Raw genomic sequence first — 11,479 nt, 5'->3', positions numbered from 1 at the left:
CACTATTCGCAACAAGTTTAGTTACGAAATTTTCGGCAAGAATGCACAGCTCACTAAACTGACTTACCGGAGAATCAAACAGCCGCCTCCTCCACCTCGCACGCCTGCTTTCTCCGTGGTCATACGAGTGGTAAATCCTGACCTTACTGATGATGAGATTCTACAAGAACTCACAGAAGAAGGGTACAAAGTTTCCAAGTGCATCCGCATTCGAAACGACCGAGGTCCCACTTACATGGTCCGAGTGTTATCTCAAACGCAGGACACCATCAACCAGCTACTTGATAACGGAGCTTTTATCTATCGCAAGCGGCATCGTGTCGAGCCATCACGCACTGCACGACCCGTACCAATCCTTTGCGAGCGTTGTCAAGAATATAACACGCACACCACCGCTAACTGCAGGAATAACTTGAAATGTGGATACTGTGCTGGACTTCATTCCACACGTACCTGTCCGAACCTGCAGCGTCCACCGCAGTGCTCCGCTTGTCCTGAACAACACCCGACTTATAGCTTTAAGTGTCAAGCTCGACCCGCACCTTCACCGGATAAATCTCACTTAGTGGCACCACTTCGCACTCAAAGTGAACCAACGACCAACTCCACGCCTACCTCCAATGTACCACCTGATTCTCAGCCTGTTACAGTATATCAACTTCTTCAGTTCATCACATTAACGCTACAAAACGTGCATCCTTTTCTACGGCCGCATGTACTCCAACAAGTACAGTATGCTGCCCGCTGCATATTCAACGTTACTTTCAATGCCACCTACACAGGTCAACGAGTTCACTTTCACATCACCCGCTTGGAAACATCTGTTTGAAATTCTGAACTTCTTTATGGATATCGTTATTATCTTTCTCAATATCAGTTCTCTCAATCAACATAAATCTCTCTTCGAACAACTTCTTCTGGAAGAACATGCATCAGCGTTTCTACTAAACGAAACGCATCTCACACCTCGTATGTCTTGTAAGTTCTCAGGATACCAGATCTTTCGAGCCGACAATCAAACACCAGCCCTCCGCGCCAATGGCGGCGTACTCATTGGATTTGTTTCTCAGTTACCTTATCGTACTTTCCAAGCTCCTATTTCCAACCTTCCAGAATATCTTATCACAACCGTCTACTTCAAAGCTTTATACATCACCTTGGCGACCATCTACGTTCGCCCCGGCCATGCAATACCATACTCCTTTCTTCAGTATATCGCAAACAATTTTCGCCACTTCATTATCATGGCCGATATAAACATTCATAGTAGACCCGCTTACCAGAAGGCTCAATTCCAGGACTTCGTTACAACACGCATACCTTGCATTCTGCATAAACTTCCAAAATCAACACGCCCTGTCTCAGATACCACACCGGATGTTGTCATCACCTCAACTACCCTTGCCGGCAAATGCCATATCGAAGTCTTAGACCCTCTTGGCAGCGACCACCTTCCAGTCAAGTTAACTATCAAACGTTCCTTTCGACATCCCTGTTCTGTAAACATTCCACCGAGGGAGGTCCCTAGATTTGACAAAGCTAATTGGGATAACTACAGAGTTCATCTCACTTCTAAGATTGAACATCTCGAGGCACCAAATACTGAGGATGAACTATACTCGGCGCTGGATACTATCACCTCTTCTATCCATACAGCATCTGCCGAGAATATACCTACCTCGCAAGTACATCCATGGCGTCCTCGATTACCACCTCAATACCTTCACATGATCAGACGTTCTCGACAATTTTACCGAGATTACGTACGTACAAAGAACGAGGAGGCTCTCCGCCATCACCGACAACTCCAACGTACGGTTCGAAACTACGTTATAGCCTATAAACTTCGAAACTGGGTCAAAACGTGCAATACACTGGACGCAACTTCACATCCTACCAAATACTGGAAGAGATTTAATGCATTGACTGGCAAACTCACTCGAACACCTTATCCTCTCATTGACGGTGATCATCCACTCACCTCAGATAGTGCCAAAGCTGATGCCTTTGCGAATCACCTCCAAACCATCTTCACGCCATTTCCTCCTGAAAGATCTGAACGACACCATCCTGCATATACGTTTAATGTTGAATCTCGTCATCTTCAACCCAGTACAGAGCATACCTTTCCAGCTCATCACGAACTTACCACGCCTATCACAGTTCTAAGAAATTCGTGAAGTCACAGCTCGCAAACGTAACACTGCTCCAGGCATGGACCTTATCACTTACCGTCACATTAAAGAGAGTCCTTTCTGTTTACTGCTTTTGTTAGCGCATATTTTCACTTTCATTTTACGTACCGGTATCATTCCCGTCAATTGGAAAACCTCCAAGACCTTAATGTTTCTAAAACCTAACAAGCCAGCTACCTCAGTATCATCTTACCGTCCAATCCAATTAACCACTGTTTTCTGCAAAATTCTCGAACGCATTCTTGTTAACAGACTTCATCCACATTTCTCTCGCCATCGCATCATTCCACTCCATCAGGCAGGTTTCCGTCCTCGCATTGGTGTTCATGACCAGCTCTTACGCCTTACCAATCTCATTACGAATCACTTTAATCGCTCACAGCCATCATGTTTACTTCTATTCGACCTTGAGAAAGCTTTCGATAAGGTATGGCATCTTGCGCTTTTCTTTAAGCTTCTGTCCTGTAAACTACCAATGTGCTACATCCGATTCATTTTCAACTTTCTATCATGTCGCATAACATACATATCTGTAAACAACTCCTTATCACACCCTGTCTTTATTCATTCCGGAGTTCCACAGGGCTCAGCATTATCTCCACTTTTGTATCTGCTCTTCGTTGCCGATCTTCCTCCACTTCCTTCAAATGTACATCTCTTCCAGTTTGCAGACGACACGGCATTTCTTGCTCTCGGCAAAACGATCCATCAATTGAACACAGCACTCCAATCTGCCATCGATATCTTTGTTAGTTGGTGCTCGAAATGGCGATTACGCCTAAATTCTGAGAAAACTCAAGCAATAGTTTTTCTTGACCCTAAGAGACGGTCCCGCGTCCATAGAAACCCAACACGCCTGAACCTTACTGTTCTTGATACTCCCATCAAACCTACCAAAAACGTCAAGTACCTAGGCGTTATATTCGATACTCACCTCACATGGCGTCCTCATTTAGCTCAGATTATCACTAAAGCCTACAATAGACTGAATCTTCTTCGCAGACTTTCTGGCACAACTTGGGGTCTACGAGCAGATACCATTCTGACAACATATAAGGTGTTCCTACGACCCGCCCTCACCTATGGGTTCACAGCTTGGGTCGCTGCACATTCAACCTTTTACAACAAGCTCAAGATCCTAGAACGACACGCCCTGCGTATTGCATATCGTACAAAGCTACCCAGTTCTACACAAGATCTGTATGATCGCATCCCCTTTCCTCACATCCTGTACCACATTGAAAAACTTCGACTTTCCTACATCACCAATAGACTGGCTCAGAAGCATCCCCTTTTCCTTGATATCCTACACAGTGATATCGATTATGCTCCACAACATCCTGTTCGCCACCCGCCACTCTCCCTCCTCTTTACTTTATACCGTTATTCACTCCCACCAAATCATCCAGATCAAGACATCGCAGCTGCCTTTGCCATTCATTCAGATTCGCACTACATTTCCCATCATACGCACAGTAATCCATATCTTCTAACAGGGCTCATTGTGTCTCTCATCATGATCCTGAGCAGCCCCAGGATCGGAAGATAACATGCATTCGTCTAACTAACCCTTGCCTTTACTGTGTTGTGGCGTTCAGTGCACCTCAGTCTCATCTCCATCTCATCACCGATCCTAATGATTATGGCTAAAGGCCATAATGTCTGCTATGGTACTTTCACACTCTTTAATTTATGATCAATAAAGTTAATATAAATTATTCAATCACTTAGACCATCCCTGCTGCCTACTTTCCATATTAATATTCCTTCTCTTCCCGAGAAAAGGGCGTAACCCTTGTAAGGGGCTAGCATGCCTTCAGCATGCTAGCATTGTGTAAAAAAAAAAGCCACCATGTACATAGCACTGCTCCAGGGTTAGATTCTATTACCTACCGTCATATCAAAGAAGGACCGTATATTCTCCATTATCTTCTGTCACTCATTTTCACGTTCATTCTCCGTACTGGTTTTATCCCTACCGATTGGAAAACATCAAAAATTTTAATGTTCCTCAAACCGAAAAAACCAGCTCCCTCTGTGTCTTCCTACCGCCCAATACAACTCATCCTTGTTTTCAGCAAGATACTCGAACGAATTCTTGTCTCACGCCTGCATATCCATCTCACCGCTCATAACCTTATTCCTCTTCATCAGGCTGGATTCCGTCCAAACTTCAGTATTAACGATCAACTTCTCCGCCTGACCACATACATTACTGCTCAGTTCAACCAATCTAAGCCTTCCTGTCTTGTCCTTTTTGATTTAGAAAAGGCGTTCGATAAAGTATGGCACCTAGGTCTTCTATACAAACTATTTTCTTTCCGCCTTCCAATATGTTACATTCGGTTCATCTACCATTTTCTCTCCGGTCGCCTGACCTATGTTTTCATCAATACTGCTCTCTCACACCCTGTGTTTATCCATTCTGGTGTTCCTCAAGGATCGGCTCTGTCCCCGCTTCTTTATCTACTGTATGTTGCTGACTTTCCTGCTCTTCCTACGAACGTCAGTCTATTTCAATATGCGGATGATACGGCTTTTCTGGCAACGGCAAATACTATTCAACACATCAATCGCATCCTTCAACCTGCCATTGATGCTTTCATTCAATGGTGCGAAACCTGGCGCCTCAAACTAAACGCCAATAAAACACAAGCCATTATCTTCTTACCACCAGGTAAACGCAGTCGGGTTCATCGCAATCCATCCAATCTCAGTATTGAGATTGCAGGAACCCCACTTTCTGTTAGTCCTACAGTCACATATCTAGGCATTATCTTCGACTCCCATCTGAAATGGTCCGCTCATCTCAAAAGTCTTGCTCTTAAAGCCACCAACCGTCTAAACTTACTGCGACGCCTCACTGGGACTACCTGGGGCCTGAAACCTAAGATACTTCTAAACACCTACAAGGCTTTTTTACGCCCTGTTTTGACCTATGGCTTTACAGCCTGGCTGTCAGCTCCAGAGTCATATTACCGCAGGCTGCAAATTCTTGAGCGCCATGCCCTACGCCTTGCCTTTCGAATTAAATTACCAAGCCCTACACGTGACTTATATGAGAGAACACCTTTTCCACAACTTCTTTATCACTTAGAAGACCTCCGACTTCGGTACGTTACGAAGCGATTCCAGACTCACCATCCATTGCTCTTTGATGCCATGCACCACGAAGCCACTCTTCGCAAACCTTCAACTATTCTCCGTCATTCTCCACTCTTTCTGCTGTTTACTCTGTACCAATACGTTCTCCCACCAAATAGTCCCGACTTTCAACTTCTTGAAGACTTCCTCATTGCATTCCCCCCACCGTATATCATTCCATCTTATGTTGCACAGTGATTTCACCGCACTAACAGGGCTCCACTCGTCTCCATTACGTCCAGAGTAGCCCCTGGACAGAAGATAACATTCATTCGTCTCTCTAACACTCTGTGTTATGTTGTGATGTCAAGTGCACCTCATTGTTCCATTTCTCCACACTGTTCTGCTCTCACGCTCTCCTGTTGAATTGCTCACACTTATTCATGTTTTCCTGTCCTTATGATTATGGTTAACGGCCATAATGTCCTTTCAATTGAATGAACTTGGATTTAATAAAGTTAATAAAATCTCTTTTGCCTCACGACAATTAACCTGCACCTGCAGTTCCTATAAGCTCCGCTTCCCAAATAAAGGGCGTAACCCTTTGGGTGGGTGCTAGCTACGGCTAGCAAAAAAAAAAAAAAAACATGTACACGAACTTTGTTTGAAACAGTTTACCCAACTTAATTCTTGAACTTTTTGTAGGAGCAGAAATAGGTAATGTATGCCTTTGCTCTGTAAGTAATGTTAATATGCATTGTTTCTAGGGAAACGATAGTATTAAATAAGTAATTTTTCCATTGCAGTGAGACACTTCTTACCCATATATGATGATTTTTAATAATCGAAATTTGCTATTGATTTTCAGCCTGTTACTAGTGTGCTCAAAACAATGACCGCAATGTTTGTTACACGTAATGTGTTGATTCAGGGAAAACTGTGCCGCTCAATAGGGAAATGGCTTACACAAAGATACGATGCGTGTTTTTCAACTGTGTACGAAGTTGTTAATACACCAAAGAATAAAAAAGTACCAGTATTTAGGCTTTTTTTTAAAAAAGGAAACTATTTCTAATATTTATATATTAACTTACTTATTTATTTATTCATGTATTGATTTATTGCCAGTTGTTGAGTATAGTTGAACATTTAGCGATAAAATTGTAGTGTACTAATTTACATGATACAGCTAACCATTTAACATATATTAATACTTTGTAATAAAGTCAATGCAGTGATTCAACTCAGTGGTTCTCAACCTAATCCCTATCACGACCCCATTTTATCACATCCTCTTGTCAGCGCCCCCCCCCCTTAATTTCTGGTTTGAATAAACTTGTGGATTTCAAACATACCTAATGCGGAGATTTCAAGATATTCATCTATTTTTATATTCGTATAATCCATTTCCTGTATATAGTGGATAGAGTAACTTCCATAAAAGCGAATGGATTAAAACAAAATTTGGTCAGTTAATTCCTATTACAAATATCGAATCCGATTAGTCATATTGTTTCCAAATGAAAGCTATTTGACAATTTTAAACTTCATAACCATCTTAATTTTGTGCCATAAGATGAAAAAACTGTTGAAAATGTTCAGTACACTTTTCCTGTTTTGTTTTTGTTCTTACCTGTATGTATATAAATAAAAATATGCTTATCAAAACAAAATTCAAAATAATATTTAAAAATATTTTTCAAAATTTGAAGCTTATCTTCATTACAGGGGCGTCATTTAGGAGGGGCATGGAGGGGAATTTGCCCCCTGAGTTTGATATTTATATACATTTTATCAATAGAATAATAGTAACTCAGTAAAAAACGCGAAATTTTACTTACATCAAGGGGACCTGCCCCCCTCCCAAGCCAAATCTGAAATGACGCTACTGATTCACTATTGGCATGAAACTCTCTCGCGATCCCCAAATTGAGAAAACCTGATTTAACTAAACTATATAAGGGTCGTCCACATAAGAAACTTATACATTAACCAACAAGTAAGTGTTAGGATAGGGGAAGAACTGACAGAAGAGAGTGCAATTGGAAGGGGAGTTCGACAAGGATGCTGCCTCTCGCCAACATTATTTAATGTCTATCTAGAAGAGATAGTGAAAAAGAGTTTACATGATGATGATGGCTTTTCGGTAGGAGGTAGAATGATTAGATGCATAAGATTTGCAGACGATATGGCACTTCTTGCAGAATCTGAAAAGAAAAGCAATAAAATGTTAGGAAAAATGAGAAAAGGCTTTGAAGAATATGGGATGAAAATAAATGTTAGAAAGACAAAAGCCATGGTGATTGGAACGAAGGGATCTGTGTCAAATATAAAAGTAGAAGGGGAGAAAATAGAACAAGTGGATAGTTTTCAATATCTGGGTAGTATTCTTAGTAATAACATGAAGTGCGAACGGGAAATAAAAGCAAGGATAGGAATGGCGAAAGAAGCCTTTAGGAGGAAGAAAGTCTGTTTTGTGGGACCTTGAATAAAGAGTTGAGAAAAAGACTCATAAAATGCTTCGTGTGGAGTGTTGTACTGTATGGGGCGAAAACGTGGACATTACGTAAAGGTGATGAAAATCGACTGGAAGCCTTCGAAATGTGGGTGTGGAGAAGAATGGAAAGAATTAGTTGGAAAGAATAAGCTACTCGTAAAAGCACACAAAGGCTGTTGTTATAGTAATTTCATTCAGTAGCTTTAGGTAAATGGCCATTGTTTGAAGCCTGAGTTTATACAGTAACAAATGCCTTCATGTTTGAATCTACAATATGAAATATCTATCTATCGCTATATATCTATATCTATCTATCTATCTATCTATCTATCTATCTATCTATATATATATATATATATATATATATATATATATATATGAGAGATAACGGCTAATTGCAATACTTTTCAAATTTTAAAACTCGAAAAATTATAGGTGTATAATTTTCGGTTTTGAACATACATCCACCAAGCTCTGTAGCTGTAGCGAGATATATTCTACTTGCATAGGAAATTTGAGAACTTCGACACACTTGTACTTTTCTCGAAAATTTAAAATTTTCAAACATTAAACTTTTGTTGCAACACATAGAAATACAAATCAAATCATGAACGTGAAATACATTTATATAAGAAATGATACAAGGAACAATGTAAATATTATGGTAGACACGGATCAGCATATGCTGACATAGATTAGTATTATTCTAATCTGCAGTGAATGTATCATGTGGTGCCATCATCATCCTACACATAGGCCTACCATACAGACTACATAACATTTTGAAGTTTAGGTAGGCTTACACCTAAAAGTTTCATAAGTTATTTGCAGATTACAAATGTAGGACAGAAAAATAATGTATACAAGCAGAAGAATCACTTCGATTAATCTCGGAAACAATGATGACAAACATAAAACTGATCCTCTTTCGAACGTTTCTTAAAATGAACCCACCCGTCACGCTTCAAGCACTGCAGTTTCTGTCTTTCATTATCTTCACATGTTTTGAGTAGTGTTGTAAATAGAAAAAAAACCGTGGACACTAATTAAGATATCGGGATATTATTCTTGCCAAATTGGTTGGATCATAGTTTATCATATTAATTTCTTTTTATTCTGGTGTCGAATTTCCTTCTCAAATTTCACCCCAGTCAAAAATTCGAGAATTTTCTAATTTCGAATTTCCTTTACTTCTTTTTTTCCTGTAGCTTCCTTCGTTGTAGAAAGACCTCCTTAAGACTTGCCCGGTAGATACCTCGAATGCATACCTAACTGTTGCCATCAATTGGACTGGCCTGCGCGCAGTGTTGCCAGTTAGGGAAATTAAAATTTCCCTAAATTTGGGCAAAAAAATCAAAATTTTTGTTTATAAATTCGTACCTACACGTCCGAGTGCAAGTCAACTTAAGGCCAATCGAACATTTGTCCTTACTTACCAAACGCAAGTACAGATCGTTACAATAGGGTAATTAGGGGGCGCACGAAAAATTCGTATTTAGGTTCTAACCCTTGATTTCTCTAGTTTTTCCCTACTTTTCTGTTTACCGTAATATATTTTTGGTAATTAGAAGCTTTGTTCCATAAATATCGCCATAATACTTGTAGGATATATTAGTGGTGTGCCAATGTTTAATTTAAGATAGTTTGCGTCTGTCTGGTAGCATGTTGCCAGCTACAGAAAATTTTTAATTCCAGATTTTAGGGGGAAATTTTGGGAAAATTATGCGTTTTGACTCTATTATTTCCCTCTTGTTGGCTATATCGGAACCAACGTACCACTATCTGAAAATACCGTCTTTGCCCTACACAACGCAATACAGAAAGTTTCAATAGGATAATTAGTGGAAGTATAGTTGAGGTTTAGAGTAGACTTTGTTCTCTAATTGGAAAGATAACTTGTGATTTTTTTTAAGGTAGAATGAGATATTTTTATTGACACGCTTACTTTATTAGATATCGTCACAATACTTGTAGGATACATTAGAGGGATACCAAAGTTTATTTTAAGATAGTTTGTGTGTGTGTGTCTGATAGCAGTGTTGCCAGCTACAGAAAATTTTAATTCCAGATTTTAGGGTCAAATTTGGGAAAAAATCCCTTTTTTCTATTATTTCCCTCTTGTTGGCTACATTCGAACAAACGTACCAATGTCTAAAAAGCCTCGTCCTTAGCCTACACAGCGTACCATAAAAAGTTTCACTAGAATAATTAGGGGAAATACAATTGAGGTTTATAATAAACTATGTTCTGGAAATGGTAAGAAAATAGTACATTTCTGAGGTAGAATGAGATTTTTTTTAAAATTATGCTTACTTTGTTAGATATTGCCATGATACTTGTAGGATATATTCTTGGAGTACTAAGGCTTATTTTCAGATAGTTTTCGCCTGTCTGATGGCAGTCTTTCCAGCCAAAACAATTAATTCCGATTTTAGGTGAAACATTCGGAAAATTTCTCTTTTCCCCTCTATTATTATCCTCTTGCTAGCTTTATTGAAACAAACGTACCACTATCTGAAAGCTTCCTCTTTGCCCTACAGAACGCACCATAAAAAGTTTCAATGGGATAATTAGAGAAGCTGTAGCTCCGACATATCTGTTGATTTTTGCTTCTGAGGCGTAAAAAGTGTCAAAATTTCGTGTGTATAATGACAGAGAATTTTTTCTTTCCCTCTTTGAATGGAAGCCAGCAAGTTCAAGATTTCACTGTACCTTGTCAACATACCAAAGAAATTTTCAGGTGACTTGAACCCATATAGCAGCAGTGGTGCTAGATACAAAAAAATTTGAAATTCGGTTAGGGAATATTTTGTAAATTTTCACCCTTACATTTCCCTCAATAATTTCCCACCCGTTGGCAACACTGCAATGCAACTTACACCAAAACATAGCCACATTCATTTTCTAAAAAACAAGGCCTTAACCATATCAATCGAATGAATGGTTTTTGAGCAATAAGTCACTAACTGAAAATGTAGGAAAACGCCAAAAATGACCTGGGTCCGAAAGGAATAATCACATAAATCAATAATCTGCAACATAAATCAATAAATAATAGTTTCCAGAAAAAAAACAGACATTTGAAAAAAAAACATGAAAAAGAACGATGTTTTTTATTGAAAAAAAACTTCACAGAAAAAACCGGTTTTTTACAACACTAGTTTTGAGACATACTAAACATAGGTACTCATCATCATCCAATGAACTATCAGTGCTCTTACAATACAATGTTTTCTGTCTTGTTTTCCCTTTGGACTGTCTTTCCGTCTAATTTTCTGTGTCAGTCCTCTCTGTTTCTCACAATGCTTCTATTTAACTTTTGTTTCATTATACCAAGGCATGTTTTGACACCTATTGGAACTCACCCATTACCAAACCTTACTTCACAAAATGAAGAAACTGTCTTCGACATAAACCTCACTGTAAAAAACATGGCTGTTACTATTATACAAGTAAAGGTACATTTGTTTCATTAGTAACAATATAGTTAATTTAAAAGTTACTTGTACTAGTCGCCAGTCACTTCAAAATACAATCTTTATCTTTTACTCACCTGCTCTGAAAACAAATATTCTTCTCTCTGTCAACTATTACAAGTTTGTGAGAACTATCACTCCACTACGCTTGTTGTTCCACAAAATGTGCATGCGTCAAGAGCAGGGCCTTTCTCGTAACTGTTCGCGTTGAGAAGATATTAACATTA

General features: G+C 39.3%; 1 protein-coding gene across 1 annotated transcript; it reads left to right on the top strand.

Annotated features, from left to right (window-relative positions):
- Window positions 1-845: 845 nt before the first annotated feature.
- On the top strand, window positions 846-2,180 carry LOC145670039 (uncharacterized). Its single transcript, XM_081738385.1, has one exon. It carries the CDS (start codon window positions 846-848, stop codon window positions 2,178-2,180), a length of 1,335 nt encoding a protein of 444 aa, XP_081594511.1.
- Window positions 2,181-11,479: the final 9,299 nt, after the last annotated feature.

Source organism: Thermobia domestica, chromosome 14 (assembly GCF_964235325.1).
Source record: "Thermobia domestica chromosome 14, izTheDome1.hap1.1, whole genome shotgun sequence".
Lineage (NCBI taxonomy): Eukaryota > Metazoa > Arthropoda > Insecta > Zygentoma > Lepismatidae > Thermobia > Thermobia domestica.
Note: the sequence above shows the minus strand (reverse complement) of the source record. Positions and strands in the feature narration are given on the sequence as shown.

What these genes read in the sequence shown, in the direction of transcription:
- LOC145670039 (XM_081738385.1), top strand. Translation starts at nt 846, where the DNA reads ATGGATATCGTTATTATCTTTCTCAATATCAGTTCTCTCAATCAACAT.